Below are 27,663 nucleotides of genomic sequence, written 5' to 3'. Positions count from 1 at the left end.
TCCCCAGCGGAACTGTTTCAGTCTGCATTCGCACATGAGTCGGGACTGATGCGCCGCGCGCAGTCGTCTGCTTCAGTGACGTGTTAGCCGTTAGCCGTTTAGCGCCACATTCAAACACAAAACAAAACGGTAAAAGTAAGGAGAGAAGAAAAACACCACCAAGAAGCTAATATGGAGAGCGGGGAGGCCACTGTGTTCATGGTCTGCATGATGGTGATATTAATCATGGACAATCACATCAGGCGTCTAATATCGAGGCTGGAAGAGCTCACAGAGAGAGTCAGGAGATACTTTTTTATTTCATGAAGGAAGAAAGGAGAGCAGGCTGCAGACAAATGAGACCAGTGTAAGTTAACTTATTAAATGAGGAGACATTTCAGCCGTGATAGAATTACATGGGGCGTAGCTACCGACCACCACACACCTCCCTTAGATTAGTTCTATAGAACCATAAAAAGACCCGACCTCGGAGAAGGAGCTAAATAGTTATAGGAACTAAGGGAGAAAGCCCCGAGTTGCTGTATGTCCGAACACGGGAGAAAACGGCCCCGCGGATTAAAAGGTTATTAGAACTGCCAATGGTTCCTACAGTCCGAAAGCGGCTATTGACACAAAGTACTTCCTGTTCTCTAAGTATGTTTTGAACCAGTTTAGTACAGTTCCGGAAAGACCCGCCCAGTTTTCCAGTCGTTTCAGTAATATATTGTGGTCAACTGTATCAAATGCAGCACTGAGATCTATTAAAACTAAGACTGACATTTTTCCACCGTCTGTATTCAGACATATGTCATTAAACACTTTGGTCAGAGCAGTCTCAGTGCTGTGGTGCTGTCTAAAACCTGACTGGAAGGTGTCATAGCAGTTATTTTGTTTTAAAAAGTAATTAAGCTGTTGAAAAAACGCTTTTTCAATGATCTTACTTAAAAATGGGAGATTTGAGATCGGACAAGACACAAATGAACAACTTGTCCTTTTTCAGCAGAGGTTTTATTACAGCTGTTTTTAGTGGCTCTGGAAACACACCCGACATTAAAGACAAGTTCACGATCAGTAACAGGTCTGACTCCAAAATCTTTGAGACCCTTTTGAAAAAAGCTGTTGGCAGGATGTCTAAACAGCAAGAGGAGGAGTTCAGCTGACGTAAGATGTCCTCCAGGTCTTTGCTGTTAATGTGTTGGAACTGTGTCATGGTGTTTAAACAGGTTTTCGGTGGGCACGGTATATATGTTGAACCTCCTGCTGATGTACCAACTGCTTGTCTAATATTTTGGATTTTGCCTTTGTAGAATTTGGCAAAGTCATTGCAGGCCATGATGAAATGAAGTTCAGTTTCCACTAACACAGGAGGGTTATTTAGCCTGTCAACTGAAGCAAATAAGGCTCGAGCATTATGACTATTTTTGGTGATGATGTCAGAGAAGTAGGACTTCCTTGCATTCCTCAGTTGTAAATTATAAGAGTGAAGTTTCTCTTTATAGATGTTATAATGAACCTGGAGATTTGTTTTTCTCCATCTGTGCTCAGCTTTCCGACACTCTCTTTTCCCATTTTTCACCAGTGTGGAATTTCGCCATGGAGACTTCTTCCTTCCAGAGATAACTTTCGTCTTAATGGGAGCAATAGCATCCATAACATTTTTTTTTTTTTTTACAAATCTTTTTATTGGATTTTTCTTTCATATACAGCAGTACTTGACACATAATATGTATCTAGGTAGACATATTAAAAGGTAATAAGAGGATTGTCATACCGCGTATGCTGAAAAAACAACAACCAGGTTAACTTAAGCCAGAACGGCTTTAGTGACTGAACTTTAGTAACCCATTGTCCCTTCCCACCCACTGTTAGTTAAGGAAACGAAAGTAAAACACGGAAAAAGGAGAAAGAAAAACAAGAAACAAGAAACAAGAAAAGAAGGGAGGGGGGGGGGGGGGCGGGCATCTAGTCACTTTCTGGTTAAATAGTACTTCTGTCCAGATATTCAATAAAGGGCTGCCAGGTTTTGTTGAAAACATTACCAGAACCCGCAAGTGAGAATCTCACCTTCTCAAGTTTGATGTGAGTTAGGACCTCCCTAAGCCAGCTGTTGTGTGATGGGGGCAGAATATGTTTCCACTTAAACAAAATCAGGCATCTGGCCAATAGGGTAGTAAAGGCCAATACCCGGCGCTTTGTCACAGGGAGATTAGGTGTTGTTAGTGGAGGGGAACCAAACAGGGCCGTGTAAGGCTCAGGAGTGAAATCCATCTTAAGCACCATTGCAAGTGTATCAAAAATTTGGCGCCAGAAGCCAGAAAGGTTTGGACAGGACCAAAACATGTGTGTGTGATTGGCAGGTGATTGTTTACACCTATTACAACTGTCACTGGTGCCTGGGTAGATTCTGGTCAGGCGAGCGTTTGTGTAGTGCACTCTGAAAAGAACCTTGCATTGTAACAAGCCGTGCCTGGCACACATGGAGGACGAGTGAACCAGCTTGAGAATTTGGTCCCACCGGCTGTCTGGTATTGGTACCCCTATCTCTTCCTCCCAAGTCCGCCTCAGGCGAGTCACTTGGTCAGGGTTAAGGGAATCAATGGAGTTGTAGATCACAGAGATGGAGCGTCTTTGGGCGGGGTCGAGGGTGAGCAAGGAGTCAATCAGAGACCCAGGTGGGTGGTTGGGGAAGTGGGGGTAGGCGGTTTGGACAAAGTGCCTGACTTGGAGAAAACGAAAAAAGTGAGAGTGAGGTAGTTCGAGCCTAGCTGCAAGCTCTGTAAAACCAGTAAAAGTGTTTTTTTTTGTAAAGGTCCCTGACGTGTAGTAGGCCTTTTTTTCGCCAGATATTGAAAGTAGGGTCTGACAGGGAGGGCGGAAATAAATGGTTTTTAACAATCGGGGCTAAAGTTGAGGGTTCGTTCAAGCCGTAATGCTTACAAAATTGCAACCAAATTTTCAGGGAGTTGGTAACAACAGGGTTCTGTGAGATATTATGAATCTTGAGAGGGAGTCGCGCGGTAAGGAGGGATTGTAAAGAAAACCTTGAGGAACGCAGTTCTATCTGAGCCCATGAGGGACCTGTGTCAGCTCCTCTGTCAAGCCAATAAAGAAGTTTGTTAATGTTGCATGCCCAGTAATATTGATAAAATCTTTGAAAGCTGCAGTTTCATCATCCCAATGACATCATTCATCCTCTGAAAAATAAACACCTGAAGAAGAGAAACTGCAGTAAACAGTGAGGTATGTCGGGTCTAAAGCCAAAGCTTTCAGTGTTTAGTTAACACGGTGGATCACTGTTACCCTAAGAAGGTCACCACCGAAACTGATGTCTAAACGACATTTAAATGTTAGATCTATGCAGGTTATCTATAACTTATATGAATATGAGGTTGAAATAAACTGAGAAGCAGTAATGACCACGTGATTCAACAGTGTGAGGTTACCGATTTAATGACAAGTCAAAGTAATACAGAGAATTTAAGAGAAGGAATTAAGATTAAGTCATATTGTTAGGCTCCTCTGGGACACCTTATGACCCTTGTGGGGTCTCTGTCTCTGGAAGGAAGGAAGAGTGGATGAATGAACATGAAAGAGGGATGGTGTGAGGGATGGATGGATGAGGGTTAGGGGGGTGGATTGGTGGATGAGATTAAAACTGATGGATGAATTCAGGAGAAAGACAAGAGTTGGATGAATGGATTGAGAGACTAATGAGAGAAAAGGAGAGAAGAATCAAGAGTGTCAGGTTTGGGGATGGCAGGACACGGATGCGGACTTCAAAGGTAAGAGCAAACTTGGTTTATTTTCAACAAAAGTCAAAACAAAGCGCGGCTGAGCCGGGTGAGGAAACTAAACTGTGGAAACAAAACATGAATATGACAACAATGTGATAAGAAAACAAAAGACTCGACATGACACGAAAGTACTAAGCTCAGTTAGAGGTGGTGTGGAGTAAAAGGTGAAAACAGCGTAAGGAACTCACCACTGAATGGGGAAACCTGGAAACTAAATACTGAACAGGGTGATTGGTAACTGAGTGCAGCTGGAGAGAAAACTACAAGTAAAGTGAATGAAACTAATGACCTGAACACAGGGACTGAGGAAAAACAATGGCAAAACTAAAACATGCCAACACTTAAGAACTAAACATGAACTTAAAAACTAAGACATGAAATAACCTAAAACATGATAAAACACAGAACTAAAAACATGGGGAAAACCCCATGGACGTGACAAAGAGAAATGAAATAGTCCTGAGGGGGTGGATGACATATAAGATGATTTGCCAGGTGATTAGAGGTGTGGCCCTGCTCCAGAACCTAAACGACCAAGTCCGTTTACTGATGAAATGCATCTCACCTGGAAGGTACGAGAAGGGAGGAGACAGTGGGGGAGGGGCAGAGACAGAAACATTCATCTCAATCTAAATACAATAAAATATAATTGGACCCAGAAAAAGTTTGGGCTCATAACAGCCTGATGGCAGTGATTTAAAAGTGGTTAAGAAGGTCTTTTGTTGTATTTGTGGTCTTTTCTCTGTTTAGTAGTTTAGAAGTGGAATCTGTGCTGTACTCCTGTGTTGTATGCATTGTAACTGTCAAAAGGTTTTACAAACTAACGGACTAAAAGAGATACAGCTGTCAGTGGTGTTGAAATGAGGTTGATCAGAGTAGCCATAGCTCAACAAACTGCAAACTGTACTTTATACATGTTTACATTTATTAAATCCAACATGGCACGCACATGTGAACCAAGTCTGGCTTGATACTATGAGTGTTTAAGTATCATCATCATCATCATCAATTAACATTTGATAATAATATTGGTTCTGCTGTGAGTGATCCGTCCAAAAATATCAGTGTTGTGGTCATCATCAGCTCACCGAAGTTCAACATCATTTTATAATTCTTCTTTAGAGCCTGTCAAAACAGAAAAGTACAAATATTTGAACAGTTCAATAGTTAAATTCCTACTGAATATTCCATAATGGACAAATTCATTCACCCAATATAGCAGGTGTGCCCAAAGAATGAAACAAATAATCACATCTAATTGGAAGATAATACAGAGTGATTCTTTCCAGATCCACCCATTACTGTATTCCAGAGAGCACCATCTATAAAGGATAAACTTGTAAGAAGCTACCTACCGGCCCCCAAACAAAAAACATGGCTACAGACAGAATTAAGGGGAACTTATAAATGTGGCTCTTGCAAACATTGTGAAGGAGTTGTCCAAAGTAAGAGTTTCCATGACCCGAGAACACAGAGAGAATACAAGACAAATGGATTTATCAATTGCAAATCTGAATATGTGGTGTACTGTCTGAAATGCCCATGTGAATGTTTTTATATAGGCAGGACGAAAAGAAAACTTAAAGAGCGTTTTTATGAACACAAGTATGCAATTAGAGTCCAGAATGAAGACTACCCCATGGCCGAGCACTATAAGGATGCACACCACAGTGACCCTTCAAGCCTGAAAATTCAAGGGGTTGAAATAGTTAAAACATCAGTACGTGGTGGTGACAAACTCAAGTTATTACTACAAAGGGAAACCTTTTGGATTTGGAAACTAAAAGCAATGGAATTTCCAGGCTTGAATGAGGAAATAGATTATGTTCCTTTTTTGTGACTGTTTTTAATTTTCCATGGTTTCGTAAGAAAATATAGGGCCTAGATCTATTTATATTCTATGTACATATATGTAGGTTGTGTAATCTCACAGCAAGTGTAATGTGTATATTTTCTTGGTTGAATTTTGTGAATGTTTACTGTCTTATGCTGGGAACCGTGTGAGAGGCGGGCCCACAGTTGTTTTCTGTAGTTTGATTGACAGCTCTCTGCTGCTGAGAGCTGTGTTGAGAGGCGGGCTCAGCAGTGTGGAGAAGCTCAGCACTAATTGTATAGTTGTCTGCACCTGTCCTTACCTACACCCTTAACAAATGCACTACTCTGTTCTTTTGTGTTACTGCCCTGAAGAAGGCACTCATGCCGCTACGCGTGGGCCTTGTTTTTAAGATGTCCAAGTAGGACTTGTCAAGTAATAAAGACATTTTAATTGGGAGTGCCTTAGTCAGAGAATTTCTTTTCTTCTCATTTTTTTGAACTTGGATGTACAATACCTTGGACTAAAGAGCACCCAAAACCAAAGAAGCCTACAAACAATTGTGATAAGAGCACGCCATATTCTACAAACTCAAACTGCGACTGGTGTCTTACTGCATTGGAACCAGTGACATTTACGAATTACTATTAACACGGAGCAAGTCTGGGGTGTGGAGACTGACGAAGCTGGACAAACAGAGGATAAGTTGATGGTATGAAGTGCAACAAAACCTTTTAAATGGAAGAAGCAGACAGAACATAACACCAGCTGTTCGTAAAGCTAAAATATTTTTCCAGCTAATCCCAAAGCAGCAGCACGCTCGTCAGGATGATAATAAATGCTATAATGATACAACATACTGATGTGAGAACACTGTCACTATATAGGAACATATGTTTTATATGTCACTGGATGTCATGTCCCATGTCACACAAATGGAAAATATCAGACAACAACGGCATAAAGGTGTGAGAAACGGGTTTTGTAAAGTTGACGTGTGACTGACTGAATGCCGTCACTTTAACAGAGTGATAAAGCCATTAATGTTACACATCTCATGTCTGAAACATCAACTACATGTGATTATATAAAAGACAAAAATACATGTGTGTAGTAAAGATTTCAGGACTCACTTCCATCAGTTGGATTAGAAGTTTGGTCTGAGGAATCTGCAGCTCCAAGCAGAAAACAAAGACACGATTAGAAGAACTGGGTGTTGAGACAGTAAGTATCTGGGAAATGAAGTAAATGAACATATTTTATAAAGGGGGACTCACTGTTTGCAGGTCTGAACCCTAAAACATAGATAGTAAAAATGATGAATTCAATATGAATGAAATTCACAGATTTCTGCTTTGAAGGTGAAGCCAGAACACCAGTTTCTTATAAACAGTAGTTTTGTTGTGTGTACCATGGTTGTTCCTCCTCCAGATGAAGAATCCAGTGATGCAGAGCGCCAGCAGCAGCAGCAGTCCCACAACAGCTCCAATGACTGCACCGGAGGGAAACTCTGAGGGAGAAACTGGAATAAAACAAAATGATTCAAACAATCGTTCTACAAAACTATAGAGAGAAATATGTTTCATGTATGAACTCCACTGCTCTAACTTACCCCCGTTGGTCCTGATCGCTTTTTTGTCCAATCTGGTTGTGATGTTGTTTTCTACGTCAGAGAACTGAAACACACAGTCGTACCTCTGCCAGTCTTCAGGTGAGATTGATGAAACACTTAGATGAACGCTCAACTGAAAGGTCCTATCATTATTAGGGAGGATCTCCCCATGTTCAACGTCCTCATGAATCTCCTCTCCATCTCTCCTCCAGAACAGTTCAGCTCTGACAGGGTAGAAACCTGTAGCATGGCAGCTGACTGGAGAGGAGGGAGTCCTCTGGAGGAGAGACACTGAGGGAAGATCTGTTTGAGAAAAAAAAACGAAGGAAGTCAAACATGGAAACAAAATGAGGCATAAAGTCTGAAAATTGTCACGTAAACGAGTACAGAACAAACAGTGAATGCTCTGAGGTTTGAAAGATTATATCAAACTGCTGACTCTGAAGGCTCAGTGAATGTGAATTATATTACTAGCTTTCTGATAAAAAAAATGCCATGTTAATAACAACTGAGGATATTATGGTTTAATAGAAATCTTAGACCAACCAAAACACATTTTCCTTCTGGGTACAACACAACATTATCTGTGTAAGGTATAAGCATAATTCAGCCTAAGTGTGATGATTATTCTTTGAGGTAAATGGACTACACACACTGGTCCATACATCCATTAATACCCAGCATGACAGCACTATAACCTGTTTATTACACTACATGCTGTCCATGTGCATTCAGTCAGTCTCAGTATTTCAGTACATCAGGGAATATCAAAGCCAAATTATGAATTCTCTCTCATAATTTAAGCTTTGACTGAAGGTAACATTAGATCCCAAAGTGTTATTTTCTATTATCTTCTCAGAGCTGAATCAGATCTTACAAGCACAGAAATGATCAAAAGAAGGTTAAGTCAGACTGAACAGTCACTTTAATTGAATGTAAATCCAAACTGAACTGACTATTGGTACATTGTTGCAGCATGAAAAATTCACAAAACCTTTCTTTACCTGTTCTCTTCAGTGGGGCAAAAGCCATAAACTTTTTCAGCCAATCGGGGCACGTCTGCTTGTAGAAGGCTTGATAGCTTTTTAGTATAGCCTTATCACGGTTCCACTTTGGTTTGATGATGGCAGCCATTGGATTATTAGCGATCCATGTAGCATTATTCAGATCCAATTCCAAGAACTGCTCCCCATTATAACCACACTGCAAATGGGAGGTGACATCTCCAGTCTTTTCGTCCCATTCGCAGCCACCCATACACAGAAAAATGTGAACAGCTGAGACAGCAGAGACAGCAGTTAACAAAGATGAATGGATTTAAATCAATCAATTTTATTTACAAAGCACATTTTAAATAAACGCAAAGGTCACCAAAGTGCTGTACATTAAAATAAACACAATAAAAACATCATAAAACAAAACTGTGCACATAAAATAAACAACCTAGACGGTGGTTAAAGCCAAAGAAAAGAGGTGTGTTTTAATTTATTAACAGTGCGGCAGAAAACAAAAACTGAAATATAAAAAATACTTTACAATACCTTCATTTGTGTTGACTTTCTTCAAATCATCAATCGCCAGGTTGTAGAGGGGCAGAGTCTCAAAACACACATTGGTTAACAATTTTAGGATCTGTGGATCGTCTTCATTTACTTTCTCCCAGAAACCTGGGTGACTTCTTCTGTTTTTGTTGCTGTCGCAGTAATCCACCCGAACACCTTCAGCGGCTATAGCCCTGCTCATCTCTGGCAGATTTGAGACACCAGAAGATCCAGTGGTCAAAACCGTCAATGAGCGTTTCACTGCGGGAGAGTTTCAGTTTTATAACATCACTATTAGTTACAGTTCGCAGGATTTAAAAATGTTCAACCAACGATGCGAGAAAAATAGATTATAGGCCTACCTGCTGCTGAAACTTGACAGAAGAGAAACAATAATATTATCTTCATTTTGTTTTTCAAGTTTCCCTGAAAGATGATGTTGGCACCGCTGCTTAATCCCTCCGTGTTGTGATAAAAACGTTTAAGCAAACTCGTTACTGAGAACTGTGACTCGATCACCTGCTAGGTATGAGTGCTACAAACGATGAGCCGAAAACTTCTCACATTAAGACTCTTTATTAACAGACAAAACAATATGCTCGCGCATCAACAGAACAGCCGTTATCCTGAAACGTCACCGGATCTCTTAAAGAGACCACAACTATTAAATGAATCATAACATTCAAGACGATAAACCGCACAACATTAAAGAGGATGAACCAACAACATAACAGAACACATATAAGAAAGTGAATTATGCCGTCAGTGTTGAGAGCACTACAACAGCAGTCTAAATTCATCTTTTTATCCTCTTAGGAAATGGATCACTGATCTACAGATCATAGTGCATTTGAATTTAGCAGTCTTAACTTTTACCTGCTTCTTTTGTTTTGGCATTTCTAAGTATCCTTGAAATTAAATCAACCCAACTTATATCAACCCATACATTGTATTCAGTATTGCCTCATTTTTATCATCCTTACATGAGGAGGGGGTGCAAACACAGAATCACTCATGCCGATCAGAGCTGAGTAAAATCTTAGGATCCTCTCTTTACATTTCAGACACAGGATATCTTACGCTATGCACTTGTGGAAGCCGAGCAGACTAAGTTGCTCAAATGGTTTTCGGTGTAATCCAACAACGCCAGTCCAGGAATTTCACCCAGAGAATTATTAAGTTTAGATTCAAGGACACGCAGGTTCAATATACAATGAATGAGAAGACGTAGTTCGATGTTTATACAAAAAGATATAGTTTTTATTATAATCGTTGTCTTTTTATAATATGATTTAAAAACATTCATACAGAAAAATGAAAGAAGACCTAAACAGTGCTGAGCGTGACTGGGGAAACAGGGGCTAGTGAGAAGGGGGGCAGAATCCTAACTAAAATATATAAAGAAACAAACCAACTTAAGGACACCAAAATGTGAGAACTCAAATCCCAAAGGAACACAGCAAAAAGAAAGGGGGGAGACCACCACCCAGACCACCAGCACTGAGAAGGAGATAAACAAATCTTAGTAATGGTCAATTTAGTAACTGAAAAAGAAATAAACAAAACCAAAATACAAATGTACTCCAAAAGAAAACAATATACAAATTATTTTAAAGTAGCTAACGGAAACTAACAAAGAAAACAAAACAGCACCTAAGGGAGTGTAACCTCAAAATCAATTAAAACTGCCAGAGACCCTCCGTGCGTCAGGCACAGTGCTCAGACTGCCGTCCGTCGGCGCCGGGCGCAGCCGTTAAGGCTAGGCGTCCACTATTCCGGCACGTCAACGTAACTCGCCGGATTGGATGCCTAGTTGTCGCCGTGTTGCTACTACAGTGGGTGTGTGGGGTGTGTAGAATGGCTCCGGGGGAAAGTAAATAACTTGTGATTTTAACCAACCGAAGTTTCTCCCTCTAAAAATTTGAGTTTTGGAGGGAAATTAATGTGTATAAATCGTTAGCAATGGAACATTATTTCATATTGTACCATGGATCCGGATCTGCGAGCGAGGAGAGCTGCTGTGCTGCTGCGACACAGGAGAACACATGATCTACTGTCATTGGATAACGCACTCCGTCTGCCGTGGCAAATTTGCATAAAGTCCGGCCGAGCCCAACTTTTTGACGTGCCGCAGGTCCGCCGCTCGCCGTGCCGGAATCCCAGCATGCTTTGCGAGCACGGCGACAACGATCGGCCGGATTTCATTGAAAATTAACTGAATGCGTTGGATGCGGCTTGACGTGCCGGAATAGTGGACGCCTACCGTAAGGCTGAAGCACTAGACGATTACAACATTAAAACAGGGAATCCCAAGCAAGACCTTGTTCAGGCAATACTTATCGGCGATAGATAAAACCCCCGAGCAGGTTGGACGAACTGTCAGTCAGTAAAGCAGGATCAGAAGCTCCGTGCAGAGCAGCAGGATCAGAAGCTCCGTGCAGAGCAGCAGTGTCTCCAGCCTACCGGTCAGTGCGACCAGAATTACAACAGCATCTTATGATGACACGCACCGACACACGCTTCGGAGGAGGAGAGGAGGACCCAGGCGGCAGTCCACCTGTTAACTGAGCATACTAGCATTAGCCCTAAAATGTAGCATACAGAGACACAGAGAGAGATCAAACACTCACCACCGCGAGGGGAGACAGCACCCCGAGAGCCACTGGAGCCAGGGATGCATAGCGGCCACAACTGCAGCAACAACAAATAATCAGCACACCAGAGAGACCAAAAGGTGAACATGCCGCGAGAGCAGCAGACATACCTTGTCGAGAAAATGACCCCTAACCCGGTAGCAGACAATTCAATGGAAGCAGACAGGGAAAGCATGAGGGAGGGCTCCTTTTATACTGCCACTCCTCTGATTGAATAATTGACAGCATGCCTACAGGCAGGTGAGGGAACTGGTCATGCATCTATGCTGCTCCACAATGATCTATTCATTTTCTTTCTTGTAGGCCTAATTGATTGTAGTGGTTTGGTTTGTCCGCAAGAGGAGTTTTTTCTTTTTCTTTTAAGCGTCATTCGCTGTTTCTTGTTGCCTTTTCCAGTCAGCAAACCGTGTCATTGGATGCGGGTCAATGAATTTATTTATCAACTATGATCATCATCATGGGTGTCATCTGATAAGTGTGCAAGTAGCTCAGACAGAGCCAGAGCAAACATAAAAACAAAACTTATTGTTTCATCAGAAATCTAAACCGGACTGGTGACATGTCCAGGTTGTACACATTTATTACTGATGAAATGCATCTCACCTGGAAGGTATCTGAAGGGAGGAGACAGTGGGGGAGGGACAGAGACAGAAACATTCATCTAAATCTGTAATGATATACAACGGCGCTAGAGGGCTCCGCCGCATAACTCAAGCTGCAAGGTATATATCCGGTGCTGCCTCTCAAAATAAATCGGTTATCATTACACAGCCACGGGACTCAGTTGCATTTTATTACATGGTGTCAGGAAAGACGAATCCTCGTCAAGAAAAAAAAATGGACGCGCTAAAAGCACCGGATACCTTATGGTTGGAAGGAAACATCGCCGACAAATGGAAAAGATGGAGACAAAAGTTTGAATTTTTTATGGCGGCTACAGGCATTGAAGGAAAGTCACAGAAAGTACAGAGCTGCACGTTGCTACACGTCATCGGGGATGAAGCACTGAAGATCTACAACAACTTCGAATTCACAGAGCAAGAGGATAAGACAAAACTTAAGGTACTGCTGGAGAAGTTCAAGCAACACTTCACCCCCCAAAGGAATGTGACGTTTGAGAGGCATGTGTTCAACACTCGTGTACAGGCCCACGGCGAAAGCATTGACCAGTTCGTTACGGATTTGAGATTAAAGGCGAGGTCATGTGAGTACGGACAAATATGTGACAGTTTGATAAAAGACCGAATTGTTGTGGGAATAAGGGATGACCACGTAAGGGCAAAATTATTGAGAACAACCGACCTAGACTTACCCCAGGCTATCGACATATGCCACGCTGCAGAGGCTAGCCGTATACAATTGGACCAATTACAACCAAAAGCACAAGCCGAGTGTGCAGTCAACGAAATCAAACGAGACCGCGAAAAAAAGCAGCAGACGTCACCCGCCACCTCACACAGGCAAAATATGATTTGGGACTGTAAATACTGCGGCCGAGATCACCAGAGGGGAAAATGCCAAGCATACGGTCAAAAATGCAACAGCTGTGGAAAAATGAATCACTTTTCGAACAAATGCATGTCAAAAACAGCGTCGTGCATGACCAGAAAGCCAGTGCACAGGGTAGAAGGACAATCCGAATCGGATCCAGAAGAAATGTACGTCGACATGGTAAAGGTAAACGGTGGGGAAGACTGGGAAGCGGACCTCGTCATCAACGACAAGAAAGTCACATTGAAAATAGACACCGGCGCGCAATGCAACGTAATACCTGAATCAATCCATCGACAAACAGGAGCACAAATTGGGAAATCAAAAGCAAAACTAGTAACTTATGGAGGGCAGTGCCTAAAGCCAATGGGGAAATGTCAACTGCTGACGGAATACAAGGGCCAGTTTCACCAAGTTGAATTTCAAGTGCTGAACCAGAAGGCAACACCACTGCTGGGCCTAACAACTTGCGTAAGCCTCGGACTCATAAAACGTATCAGAGAAATAACAACAGGCCAAAGTCAAGACATTCCGACGGAATATTCAGACGTGTTCGAGGGACTGGGGCGCTTCGAAGGAGAACAGCGCATCAAGATCAGAGCAGACGCACAGCCCATCATCCATGCCCCAAGGAGAGTCCCAGTCGCCTTGAGAGAGAAAATAAAAGATGAACTGAAGAGGATTGAACACCTGGACGTCATCGAAAAGATAACGGAGCCGAGGCAGTGGGTGAGCAGCATGGTGACGGTATGGAAGCCAGAGAAACAGAAAATACGGATATGCATGGACCCCAAGGACTTAAACGACGCTATCGAAAGGGAACACTACCCCATGAGGACGATCGAAGAAGTGATGGCCCGGATGCCAGGAGCCAAGGTATTCAGCACACTCGACGCACAATGTGGATACTGGCAGGTGAAGTTGGACAAGGAAAGCTCAGCGCTGTGCACGTTCAACACTCCATTCGGACGATACGGATACAAAAGACTGCCATTCGGAATCAACACTGCCGGAGAAATATTCCAAAGACTGATGACAAAAATGTTTGAGGACATGGAGGGAGTGGAAGTAATTGTCGATGACATCCTCGTATGGGGAACAAACAAAGAGCAACACAACCAAAGACTGAAAAAAGTGCTGGACCGAGTGAGAGAAAAGAACATCAAACTCAACTCAGAAAAATGCACATTCGCGGCACAAGAAGTGAAATACATGGGACACATTCTGACAGCAGAAGGACTTAAACCAGACCCCAAAAAAGCAGAAGCAGTCAACAAAATGCAAAAACCCACAAACAAGACCGAATTACAGACTTATCTTGGGATGATCACGTACTTGGGAAAATTCATACCACAGTTATCCACCGTCACCGCCCCACTCCGAACGCTGCTGAAGAAGATCACAGAATGGAGCTGGATGGAGGAACACGATAGGAGCTTCAAAAGAACTGCAGGAAATGGTCACGGAGGCTCCAGTGCTGAGATACTACGACGCATCGAAGCCAGTCATACTAAGTGTGGACGCCTCCAGTTGCGGAATAGGAGCCGTACTCTTCCAAGACGGTTGCCCCATAGCATAAGCCTCAAAAGCCTTCACAGACACCCAAAAAAGATATGCACAAATAGAAAAGGAGCTGGCTGCCATCATGTTTGGATGTGAAAAATTCTACCAATACCCGTTTGGGCGCACATTCGAAGTCGAAACTGACCACAAACCTCTGGAGGTAATTATGAAGAAACCACTGGCCGAGACCCCACTGCGACTCCAGAAAATGCTGCTCAGGCTTCAGAAGTACAACATGACTGTGAAATACAAAAGAGGAAAGGAGCTACACGTAGCTGATGCGCTGAGCAGGAACTTCTTGAAAGAAACTGACGAAAATGAAAATAATGAGGACATACAAGTATGCGCAGTAATGTGCCTACCCATAGCACCCGAGAGACTCCAGGAAATACGCACAGAAACTGAGATGGATCCAACACTCACAGCAGTGAAGCAATTCATTCTCCAAGGCTGGGCAAACAAAAAAAACGATACTCCAGATGAGGCTAAGCTGTACTGGGACTACAAGAGCGAAATGACAGTAGAAGATGGACTGATATTCAAGGGCAACAAACTAGTCATACCAAACACACAGAGAAGGATGATGTTAAAGAAAATACACTCCAGTCACCAAGGGATCGAGAAAACAAAAAGATTTGCAAGAGATGTCCTATTCTGGCCGGGGATGCAAGCACAGATCACAGACGCGGTCTCAAAATGCGCCATATGCAACACATACAGGAGGCAGAACAGAAAGGAACCCATGATCGGACATGACATACCCGAAAGACCATGGCAAAAAGTCGCCACCGACATCTTCGAACTTGATGGAGAACACTACCTCGTCCTGGTTGACTACTACTCAAACTTCATCGAAATAAACAAACTGAACACCACAACAAGCCAAGCAGTCATCAACATCTGCAAACAACAGTTCTCCCGACACGGCATACCTGATGAAGTCTGTTCCGACAACGGCCCTCAGTATTCCTCCACTGAATTCAAAACATTCAGCGAGGAGTACGGATTCAAACACACCACATCGTCACCCACATATCCTCAATCCAACGGCAAAGCAGAGAAGGCAGTGCAAATAGTTAAAAATCTCCTGAAGAAGGCCAAAGCTGACAAACAAGACCCTCACCTCGCCCTTTTGGATTATAGAAACACACCCCTGGATGGCCTGCCCTCACCTGCACAGCTGCTAATGGGACGCAGAACGAAGACACGACTACCCACAGCACAACATCTACTGAAACCGAAAACACTGGAAGGAGTTGGGGACAGAATGTCAAGACAGAGAGAAGCACTGCTAAGACCGAGGGTCACGCACGCTACCAGCCCTCATCTTCGGAGACACGGTGAGACTGAGAGACGGCAAGCAGTGGAGACCAGCTAAAGTGATACAACCAACACCCGAGCCACGGTCATACATGGTGGAAGCAGAAGGACACCAGTACAGGCGAAATAGAAGGGAACTCATCAAAACGGCGGAAGATGGTCACGCAGAGGACACCCCTGCCAAAGGGGAGCGCGACAACACAAGAGGGACACGACGCACTCTCAGAAAACCCAAACTGAACTGCAGCCAAATTTTTTATAATGGGGCGAATAGGAAGTGGAACGGCTGTCTGTAAAAGGGCTGTGGGGGCGTAGGCAGAAAGCAGAGGCATCTGATTGGTTTTTTGTAGGCGACCAATCCGAGATCAGCGGGACGCTGATCTCGGATTGGTCAGCTTTTTCTCAGTCCTGCAGCTGCCACAGAGGTCTGATTATTTTCGTCCCTTTTTCTAAATACATCTTGTATAGATTTCTCTCAGGATAGACGGACCATTTCACCCAGTATTACAAAATGTGTTTCTGAACAGGATTACCAACCATGTCTTTAAAGTTAAAATCTGTGGATTATTTGAGTAGCTCAGTGTTGTATGCAAGATGTTTGTTTATAAAAGGCAGTGGCACGGCCACCCTGTACCTTGCACATGTTTAAAATAAAAACATGATTATATTAACCTTAGTATTATTTTAATAGCTTAGTGCTGAATGTACAATAACAGAGTAGCTATGTTTATACATGGCACTAGGCCCTGTTAAATATAAAACACAATTGTATGCCATATAAATAGTAGGGGGTCCCTGCTCCAACTCTCCATCAGTTTGGGGGTCCCTGGCCTGTAAAACGTTGAAGACCCCTGTTCTAATGTGCATCGTCCTAGAAAGACAAATGACAAAGTTTTGTACTTTTTTTCCAGACTGATTTTCCTTCTGTACTTAGTGAACGCTCCACAACCCAGGACATGCAGTCGGGATATTTATGATCAAGTTACAAACAAAAGATGTTTCAGTTGGTAATACTTTCACTTTTTTCTTTTTATCTTCACGGCGGCATAAAAGACGACTTTATCTGAAAATAAACTTGATCAACCTGCTCTGTTGGTTCCTCATAGATTGAAAGAGAAAACCTTTGATCTCCTCTTGCTTTGCAAACTATTTCTTTTCTCACATAAGTTGCACATATGCTTGTAATAATCCCACTCTGGCTGATTTCCATTGTTCTTCAGAAAACATTATGTTTCACATGCTGTATATTATTAATATTCTTAATATTCTGTATCATTCTTCATTTAAACACTGTATTTTTGGGGTATTTTCATCTGTCGCTGCTGCAGAGGAGGCCCGTTTGAACAACTTTATTATTTCTCTTGATGAAAATAGAAAATAGATCAATCTGATAATGAAACTAAAATGTGCACATAGGGAAATATATATACATATATATATATATATATATATATATACATATATATATACATATATGAGGAAGACCTGCTTTTGTGGTGTCCCTCATAATTCTGCCTGTTGTCAGCAGTGAGCTGTGACTATAGGTTCAAATACTTTAAGGAAATGACTGCAGTTGTTTATAACAACTACTTCTGTGTACAGTTCTGTCCCAGTCATGTTTGATGACGACAGCTTGTCATTTTGGAGTATTTCATGTTAGTATGTTCACATCAAATCTTATGAAGTTTTCACTATTGCAGCCAAATTGACCTTTTGAACCTTTGGAAGCTCCAGTTTCATCATTGCAATGACATCATTCATCCTCTGAAAAATGTGAACACCTGAAGAACAGAAACTGCAGTAAACAGTGAGGTATGTCGGCTCTAAAGCCAAAGCTTTCAGTGTTTTGTTAACACGGTGGATCATTTTTATCCTAAGAAGGTCACCACCGAAACTGAACAACATGTTTAAACAACATTGAACCGACATTTAAATGTTAGACTTATGTAGGTTATCTATAACCTAAACCAGTGGTCCCCTAACTTTTTCTAAAGAGGGCCAGCTCGCTCTGTATGGCTCTTTGAGAGGGCCAGAGGCCGGAGATTTTCCATGTAAGTAACAGCAAATATGCCTGCCGTATACAGCAGGTCTATCTTAGCTGAATTTTAGCCCATTCAATGTAGGCTATTGTTATTATTTATGTTAGGAAGCATAGTCTTAAATGGAAATAGCTGAAATCACAAAATAAGAATAATAACATTAACAATGTTAGATAAAAACCTGTTTAAGCATTTTTTAAAATCATATTTTATTCCAACATTTGTGAACTCAAACAATTCTTTTTGGCATAAAAAACTTCCAAGAGTGAACAAGAATTAATAACATTTTAAAGCCATGTAAAACCACTTCTTTCACATTGTTAATCAATAAATCAATAGACCGACATATTGCAAAACTTGTTTTGCAAATAACGAGTTTTATTTGCTATTACTCAGCTTATTTAACAACACAATGCATTCAAACATTTTGCAATGTATGATTTAATAAATTCTTTTTAAAAAAGCGATGTTTGGCCAGTAGCCAAAAAAGGAACGACACATGTACTCGCCATAGGGAATGAACAGAGAGAAATATGATGGACGGTGTTGAGGGATGGAATACATTACGGGCATATTTTGGAGGGCCATAAATAATAGCCGCTTTCGGACTGTAGGAACCTTTGGCAGTTCTAATAACCTTTTAATCCGCGGGGCCGTTTTCTCCCGTATTCGGACATACAGGAACTCGGGGCTTTCTCCCTTAGTTCCTATAACTATTTAGCTCCTTCTCCGAGGTCGGGTCTTTTCATGGTTCTATAGAACGATCTGACGGAGGTGTGTGGTGGTCGGTAGCTACGCCCCATGTCATGCTATCACGGCTGAAATGTTTCCTCATATGACACAGACACAACCGGCGGGTGTTAAGTTAAACTTACACTGGTCTCCTTTGTCTGCAGCGCTCTGCTCTCCTTTCTTCCTTCATGAAATAAAAAAGTATCGTCTCCTGACTCTCTCTGTGAGCTTTTCCAGCCTCGATATTAGACGCCTGATGTGATTGTCCATGATTAATATCACCATCATGCGAATGCAGACTGAAACAGTTCCGCTGGGGAAGGATAGTTATCAGAACGAAATTCGAGGAGGGTAGTTCTGATAACTACTTTCTTAGAACGGTCTTTCCGAAAGCGGCTAATGACATCCCGTATCCGGGACTATTGACCTATATGAATATGAGGTTGAAATAAACTGAGAAGCAGTACTGACCACGTGATTCAGTGTGAGGTTACTGTTTTAATGACAAGTCAAAGTAATAGAGAGAATTCAAAAGTAGGAACAGGAAAGAAAAAAGATCCACAAGCCATTCCTCTCTCACATCAAGATCACATATTACCTTTCTTTTACAAAATATTTGACTGATGTCCCTTAAAAGTCTGTTGTTTCAAATATTTCCCTCATAATCATTCTAAATTTTTTACAGATTTATTGTACATTTCTCTATATTTCACATTTCTGTTAAACTTTTTGTGAAATTCTTTTTTTTTCCTACAGTTTTGATCATCAAAATGTAAAAGAAACATATAATATTATTGGGACAGCACGTTCCCTTTCTCTTAAGCCGCTTTCGGACTGTAGGAACCTTTGGCAGTTCTAATAACCTTTTAATCTGCGGGGCCGTTTTCTCCCGTGTTCGGACATACAGGAACTCGGGGCTTTCTCCCTTAGTTCCTATAACTATTTAGCTCCTTCTCCGAGGTCGGGTCTTTTCATGGTTCTATAGAACTAATCTAAGGGAGGTGTGTGGTGGTCGGTAGCTACGCCCCACGTCACGCTATCACGGCTGAAATGTCTCCTCATATGACACAGGCACAACCAGCGGGTGTTTAATAAGTTAACTTACACTGGTCTCATTTGTCTGCAGCGCTCTGCTCTCCTTTCTTCCTTCATGAAATAAAAAAGTATCTCCTGACTCTCTCTGTGAGCTCTTCCAGCCTCGATATTAGACGCCTGATGTGATTGTCCATGATTAATATCACCATCATGCAGACCATAAACACAGTGACCTCCCCGCTCTCCATATTAGCTTCTTGGTGGTGTTTGTTCTACTCTCCTTACTTTTACCGTTTTGTTTTGTGTTTGAATGTAGCGCTAAACGGCTAACGGCTAACACGTCACGGAAGCAGACGGCTGCGCGCGGCGCATCAGTCCCTATCAGGTCCCGACTCATGTGCGAATGCAGACTGAAACAGTTCCGCTGGGGAAGGATAGTTATCAGAACGAAATTCGAGGAGGGTAGTTCTGATAACTACTTTCTTAGAACTGTCTGTCCGAAAGCGGCTTTACATCTTGAACTGACAAAGTTGCCCTCTTGTGGCAAACTGCTGCTGTACACTTCCATGTCTCAGGTGTGAAATGCCCTTCTTTCTCATCACCAAAACAAACACAGTTTGTTGCTTGTTTGACCGTCAGGGAGCTTGTTTTTTCTGGTGTGTGAATTTTGGGTGATTTCACTAAAAGAGGCCACAGAAGTGATGGTGAAAGTGTGGACTCTCTACTTTAAAGATATATCGTTAGTGACGCAAGGTTATGTGGAACAGATTTAGTCGTTCCTGTATACATAGAAAATGCCAACACAGGCTGCAGTTCAGCAGCTGTCTTTGTAAGACGTTCTTAGTGGCTCCAGGTTCTCTCCATAAACATGCTGATGGGTCAGTGTCTGACTAAGAGTGGTGCCCAGATTATTTGTGCCTCCAACACAGACTGACATAAAATATTCTTCAGATGTTTCTCTGTTGGAGATGATCATGTCTGCGACATGTGATGTTAATTTAAAGACTCTCCTCTTCCTCATCATTACCTGTCGGGATAAAAGGTAAAGAAAAAGTTAAATCTTCCCCATTACAACGAATAGAATATTAATAACTTATTACAAAAATGTATGAAGAAATCACTTTAACGTATCTAAAGGGAGAGTACTTACAGTCAGCGAGACTGAACCCTGAAACACAGACAATTGATACTGTGAAAATAAAATGACATGCATGCAAATTCTGTTGAGTGAAAGTGGTGGTGTCTCACCATTACTGTTCTTTGCACAGAGGATTCCAGCGAGTGTCAGCAGCAGCAGTAGGCCTACAGCACCTCCAACAACAGCAGCAACTGGAAACTCTGAAGGAGAAACTGAGAAGATGCAACAAAGTGGTTTCAGTCACACACCCAAGAAAATTCAGCTCTAAAAGTGTTTTTCTAAGTGAGTGCAACAGCTCTGATTATTGCTTTGGGATCCCCTTATTTTGTTGGCTGATGTAGTTCCTTACAAAAAGAAGCTTTAATAGCAGAAACCGTACTCATGTAATCCAGGAGGGCTTGCAGCCCTCAGGATGAGGGACTTGTTTTGTTTTTTGAAAACAGATATATGCAGGTGAATATGCAGAATCAGCTTGGAAGCGATGCTCAGATATATTGGTCATTGGCCCCATAGGCCCTCACTAAATGTTCATCTTGGTCTAACTTTGGTTTGACCTTACTATACTTCTAAATGTTAAACGTGTCTTCTAATTGTGATTGAAGCTAACATTGTACAATGTATTTAACTACAGAGGGGGATGGTATGAAAAAAATCTCTTTCTTTCTCACAAATTCTCCTAAAATGAATGTTTCACCAAGCAAATGAGCTGTTATCAAAGCTGTGCTAATTTATAAAAGAGTATTTTGAACAGTGGGTCAAGTCAAGTTCAAATTCTCAGTCAAAGGCTTTTACAGATGGGAATTTTTACAGTATTTTACCACATTATGAATAAAAAAATACTGTGTACATTTAAAGAAAATATATTTTTTTCATGTTTTTAGTGGTATACATGTCAGGCTGTTAATACAAACTCCTCAAGTCCTCCAAAATACAAAAAAAACTTTTAATTTCTAAGAAAATGATTTTTAGAAAAACTTTAGAAAAACGGTACAAATTCAGTTCCTCTTACCATAGTTTGTTCGAATGGCTGTTTTGTCCAGTTTGGTGATGATGTCGTCTTTGAGACCAGAGAGCTGAAACACACAGTCGTACCTCTCCCAGTCTTCAGGTGAGATTGATGAAACGTTCATTTCGACACTCATCTGGAAGGTCCCATCATGGTTAGGGAGGATTTCTCCTTTGTCCACACCCTCATGAAACTCCTCTGCATCTATTCTCCAGAACAGATCAGCTCTGTCAGGGTAGAAACCTGTAGCGTGACAGCTGACTAAAGAGGTGGGGGTCTTCTGGAGGAGAGACACTGAGGGATGCACTGCAGAGAGAAAATTATAACTCTCAGAGGATGTAATGTGCGTCCATACATTGTGGATTTGGTTAGAAACAGGTGTGGCCATAAACAATACTAAACAGTGTCAGGTAGTTTACCTGTTCTATGTAGGAAGCTCCGACCATAGTTCACATACTTCTTCAGCCAATCAGGACACTTGTTAATGTAATAGTTTTTATTGTACTGCAATCTTGCTTTCTCAGTATCCCATTTCAGTTTGGTGATGACAGCCTGTGAAATCGGAGCAATCCATGTTAGTGTGCGCAGGTCCAATGCAATGAAGTCCTCTCCGTCATAACCGTACTGATTGAAGCCTTTGATTTCTCCTGTCTCATCGTCCCACTCACAGCCGTTCATTCTCTGTAAGATGTGGGGACCTGGGAGGATGGAAGAGAAAGGGACCGTGAGAAAACTGCCTGTTGAGGTAATAAGAGGAGGACGATTAGACAAGTGGAGAGTCAAAAAAGTGGCTAGATACTCAGATAAAGATACGCAGGGCTCCTTATGAGTATGAGAAAACTGGAAAGTAGCTGTCTGCCAATCAAAAGGTCAACCACTTGTCTAAGTGCCCTTGGGCAAGACACTGCACCCCACAATGACAGAGGGGAAAAAAGGACTGTTCAGACCAGAGATACTCATTGCGCGGCTCCTCAAGCTTTAATTGGCGGCTCATCCTCGCATAGTAGCTTATAACAATATGGTAACAATAACAATACATTTTTTAAATAACATACAGCGAATACTGCACAGTATTAAGTATTTTTATTAAGTTTAACGTTTTTGTAGTATTAAGTACTTAGTATTAATTAAGGCTTAATGGTGTTTCCTAAAGGGGGACACTGTTAAACCTGGCAACGCAGCCCGCTTAAACCACCGTCACACTTGACCGCCGTGCACACTAGCTCGTTTAGCCAGCGCGAGATGCAGGCACAATGGATCGGTTTTTAATTAAAAAAGGGCAAAAACCAGCACAAAAACCATGCTCATCCTGAATGTCTCACTATGATTACAACAACAAACTACAAATGCAACATGAAGAAAGTCAAGGACATGCCTGCCAGCTTCCGCTCATCCCAGTATTAAAGTAAATGTGGTCTTAATTGAAAATGTATTGGCTGTGTTGTTTCTTTTTTTCTGGGATGTTTCATATGTAGAAATGCATATTTGCAAAAGGGGACTTTAGTATGTTGTTGTAAAAGTGGCTCTTCCCTTAATTTTGCTCTGCCAATGTGGCTCTTGTGAAAAAAATAGTGAGTATCACTGGTTTAGACTATAACTGTATGATTGTGTGTGAATGTGACAAGTGTAAAAGATCTTTAAGTGGTCAGAGCTAACCAAAAATGTTGCGTGGCATGATTGCAACCTGTATTTTCTCAGTTATGATTGTCACTGGGTGTTTATATGTGCTTATTCTCAATACTGTCAAGGGGAAAAAACTCTCCAACAGTCGGGGAAACATATAGATGACACATTACCTTCAGTCTGGTTTAAACGCTGCTTCAAGCCATCAATGTTGGCTCTGAAGACCTGCTGATTCCCGAGACACTTGAGAGAATACCACTCGAGGTGTTGCGGGTCATCTTTAATCAGTTTGCGCATCCAGTCCTGTTTGGGTTCAGCTGTCTTGATGTTGCTGTCGCAGTAGCCCACCTGAACTTCATTTACTGTTGCAGCACCCACAAACTCTGGAAAGTCTGGGACTCCAGAGGTGGCAGTGAGGAAATATTTCAGGGAGTGTTTCACTGTGCACAAAAGAAGATTTGCAGCTTTTGAATAATATCATAATCAATTGATTATTTGGTTGAATAATTTCCAAAATGAGAGTTTCAGACTTTGCTTCATCACACTTGGACACCATTATACATCTTGCAGAGCTTTTTGTATTTCAGTTTTCATTTCATACGTTAAGCAAACAGCGATTGGAAAAATAACGCAACAGAAGACAAGTGCCATTGTATGGTATTTCATTCAGACATCTAATATTCCCATCTGAATGCAAAATGCTTTATTTGGGCCGACTGCAGACGTAAATGAAATCAGTGTGCTTTACACAGAACATAAGACATGAGAAGATAAGCAGTGTAAAATGTATGACGTGCACACCCATACGGTGGCCAGACAGTTTGACTGGAAATGTGTTCCATGTGTCTTTTTTATGTCATTCAGCAAGTAATTATCTCAAGTATTCGATTTATTGTCAACCAACAATAAAACTTAAAGTCAGTGCATTTATGTTATGCAATCGTATTTCTGTTTAGTCACCAAAACACTTCCTTTTTTTCAGTGTATGTCGTCCTTTAAAGGAAACAAACAGAACGGCACGATCGACAAATGAGGATAAGAATTTCAGGATTTATGTGATTTAAGGCAACAAGTCTGTAGGATTGAATTTAATACATATATGAGTCTCTCTTCCTCTGGGGAACGATATCAAATTAAAGATATTACCTTAAAATATGCGTAACGATTCCTTTATTTATCTAAGGAGAAAAAGTTACATGTTTAGCCAGAACTAAGTTTATTTGTGAGTATGCATTTCAAGTTATCAAAAAGTCTGAATTCACAGTGAACTCTTAAAGCATACGTGTCAAACTCAAGGCCCGCGGGCCAAATGTGGCCCGCCACGTCATTTCATGTGGCCCGCGAGAGCTTAAAAGGTCTGATTGTATAAAAATAAATAACTCAAATACATGCAGTGACCAAAAACTAACATTTCCCACAATGCATGCCAATTATGTCACGCGCGAAGTGGCATGCCGCCACTGGACTGTAATGTTTCCAAATCGATGCGATTTTCCCAACAAGTGGAATTGAGAAATACAAATAATGATCCCAAAATGTCCAGGAAAAGAAAAATTGATGCAGATGCCCTTCCATCAGCATCAATTTTTCTGTTTCAAGATAGATTGGAAGGATGTGCTTCAAGGAGAAAAAACGGTATGTCTTTGTGTTATGAGGCGGTGGCGGTTGTCAGAGAGTACGACCGACGTCCGCATTCTGAGACCAAACACGAAGCTGAGTGTGCCGACATCAGGCATCAAGAAAAACAACAAAACTTCCCAAAAATTTAAAGGCAAACTGCGATCGCAGCAGAATGTGTTCGTGAAAGCCCCAACCGAAAACAATGCAGCAGTAAAAGCTAGCTTTGTTTGATAAATCAAGTTTTGAACAAAGTAAATGTCATAACTTGTGTTTGATGTTTTTTTTCTTTATTCACTTGGATAGTTTGACCGTTGATTGATGGAGTTGATGTGGTTTTCATAATCTGACAAATTAAAAGGATATATATATATATATATATCCTTCGTCTTGTGTTAGTTCCCTGTTACCATCTCTTATGTTAATGGGTCGGTTTTGACCCGTGTTTTAATTTAGTTGTAAAATACACTAAAAACAATAATCTATCATCCAATTTGTTTTCTCATCTCTTGGTTACCTTGTTAGGCTTCTTTATCCATAAAAATATTGGTTTTAATATTTTGGTGTGGGCCCCTGGGCCTTGTTTTTGTCAGTATACCCCTCAATTTCAATAAAAAAAAGAATGTAAAATGAACCTCAAGAGAATCAATCATTAAAAGGTTGTTATGTCACCTGACTATTACTGAGGGGATTTAGAACACATCTCTTAAATAAATTAGTTTTATTTATTTTTTCATTTTAAAAATATTAACTATAGTAACATCTATGGTGTTACGGGTCAGTTTCGACCCATATATTTACTTCAAGAAAAAGGCAAACAAAAGTCTCTTTTTTCAGTAATAGAACTTTAGTACAAACACAAAATGAAAAGCAGTGTGTTGGGTGACAGTGAACTTGTGATTTCAGTTTTGGCTCTAATTATTGCTTTATAATCTTATTTTTATAACTGGGTCGAAACCGACCCTAACAACACAAAGGTCTTAATTTCAACTAGAGCATTTTATAGTTTAGTGAAAACATTTTTCTTTGTTTTATTTTGTGGAAATAGAGGTTCCTGACAAAGTCATAAAGCCTTGATGCAATAAACAAATTTATATGGTTATTTTATGCATTTAAAACCTAAAAACGGGTCGGTGCCGACCCTAACACAAGACGAAGGTTATATATATATATATATATATATATATATATATATATATATATATGTAAAATTTGCAACTTGAATTAGTAATAAATTAAGAGTTATTTAACATTAAAGGAGTAGTTACATTTATTTTACATTGCATTTAGTTACATTTGTTACATCTGGCCCTTTGAGGGCAACGATTATGCTGATGTGGTGAAAATGAGTTTGACACCCCTTAAAGCATTAAAAATATTATGTCGTGTACTTTACATTATCTGTCACTGCAAAAAGACAGCAGTTTGTCGAGAATATAAAAACTAAGAGAGTCCGTTTTTGGGCAAAGTTTTCAGTTGAAAAAGCCTCATATGTTTGCGTTTAACATTACTTATAGCAAGCAGCTAAAAAAAACAAACAAAAACACGCAGTAGTTTTTTTGGGCCTTCACACTTCCAGGAGTGACGCCGTGGTACGAGCGCAGTGCTTTTTTCGCCGCGTGGACGCGCATTCTGTCACTCAGCAACGGTCTCAGTTGATCATGACATAATCCTGCCTTTCTGTTACAAAAGGACATAGCTGCAGGGAAATATAAAAAATCTGCTGAAAGCCTTCGGGATGCGCCTTCGGGATGCGTAATGACGTTCCAAATGATCACTAAAGTGAACCCAATGATCCATTTAAGTGTCACTTGACTTTCAGGAGTGAAAATGAAACTATGGTGCGCTGACACAGGAAAGCCAATGCAAACATCGAGAAACTTTCAATATGGAGAAGTAAGAGCCGCATCTTGGTTCTTACCTGGAGACGCAACGTGACAAAGAAGAAAAAACACGAATAAATTCTTCATGTTGTTTTGGTGGAGCTCATGAGGTGGAGCAGAGACAACTTGCTTCCAGGAGAGTCAGCTGATTTGAACCTGGAGGACAGGGGCGTGTTCACTAAACAAAGACCGTGCCCTTATCTCATTTTCTGAAATGTCCATCCTCGACTCCTCTCCTCTCATCTCTTCCTATCAAAATGCGTCGATGGAAGCGAGGAAGTCACACAAGGACAAAGGTAACAGGTACAGGGCAGGTGATGCCTCAGCGCCGTTATCTTAACTGCTTCGTGTAACCTTTATCTACTTTTAGTTGATCATTTTTTTACATTAGATGTGTTTCTTTTCATCAGAGCAAGAGAAGCAGGAGGCAGGAAAATATTATTTTTTAAAACCTTGTGCATTTGCTTGGATGGACTTCTTTTACAGACGCGGTGCACCTGTGTCTCCTTTGGAAGAAGAAGAAATGCTTCAACTGCATAAAAGGCAGAACATTTATTGTGCAGTTTGGGCATCTTAGTAGCAGAATAATAAAGAGCTATGATGATGCAACAATATAAAAGGGTCATCCTGCAGTGGGTGTGAGAAAAAAGATGCCAGCAGCTGCATGTTCCCTTGTTTAAACTCTAACTGGTGCAGCTTCCGCCTTGTAGATGAAGAAGATCAAGCAATTAAAATGACTGCCTGCTATAATTAATGCAAACACATGAGGCCCAAATAAAGTGTATTTGTTTTTTTGCTTTCAATTTAAATAATATTATATATG

The 27,663-nt window shown here is 41.1% G+C and overlaps 1 protein-coding gene across 1 annotated transcript; it reads right to left on the bottom strand.

Annotated features, from left to right (window-relative positions):
- Positions 1–4,782: 4,782 nt before the first annotated feature.
- On the bottom strand, positions 4,783–26,991 carry LOC142367369 (uncharacterized). Its single transcript, XM_075449340.1, has 19 exons — positions 26,879–26,991; positions 23,514–23,780; positions 22,137–22,415; positions 21,721–22,023; positions 20,822–20,923; positions 20,724–20,741; positions 15,620–15,693; positions 14,236–14,296; positions 13,434–13,531; positions 11,997–12,007; positions 11,370–11,430; positions 9,102–9,261; positions 8,740–9,000; positions 8,203–8,475; positions 7,199–7,501; positions 6,998–7,108; positions 6,864–6,881; positions 6,720–6,761; positions 4,783–4,898 (listed from the first exon to the last, which is right to left on the bottom strand). The coding sequence occupies exons 1-19, from the start codon at positions 26,925–26,927 to the stop codon at positions 4,879–4,881; spliced, it is 2,511 nt and encodes an 836-aa protein (XP_075305455.1). The 5' UTR covers positions 26,928–26,991; the 3' UTR covers positions 4,783–4,878.
- Positions 26,992–27,663: the final 672 nt, after the last annotated feature.

Source organism: Odontesthes bonariensis, chromosome 18 (genome assembly GCF_027942865.1).
Source record: "Odontesthes bonariensis isolate fOdoBon6 chromosome 18, fOdoBon6.hap1, whole genome shotgun sequence".
NCBI lineage: Eukaryota > Metazoa > Chordata > Actinopteri > Atheriniformes > Atherinopsidae > Odontesthes > Odontesthes bonariensis.
Note: the sequence above shows the minus strand (reverse complement) of the source record. Positions and strands in the feature narration are given on the sequence as shown.

Bases quoted from the DNA above. Each gene is read 5' to 3' on its own strand.
- LOC142367369 (XM_075449340.1), bottom strand. From the start codon at position 26,927: ATGAAGAATTTATTCGTGTTTTTTCTTCTTTGTCACGTTGCGTCTCCA. The intron at 22,416-23,513 runs GTAATGTGTCAT...CCATCCTCCCAG, and splicing joins GCGTTTAAACCAGACTGAAG to GTCCCCACATCTTACAGAGA. The intron at 20,924-21,720 runs GTAAGAGGAACT...GCATCTTCTCAG, and splicing joins AGCCATTCGAACAAACTATG to TTTCTCCTTCAGAGTTTCCA.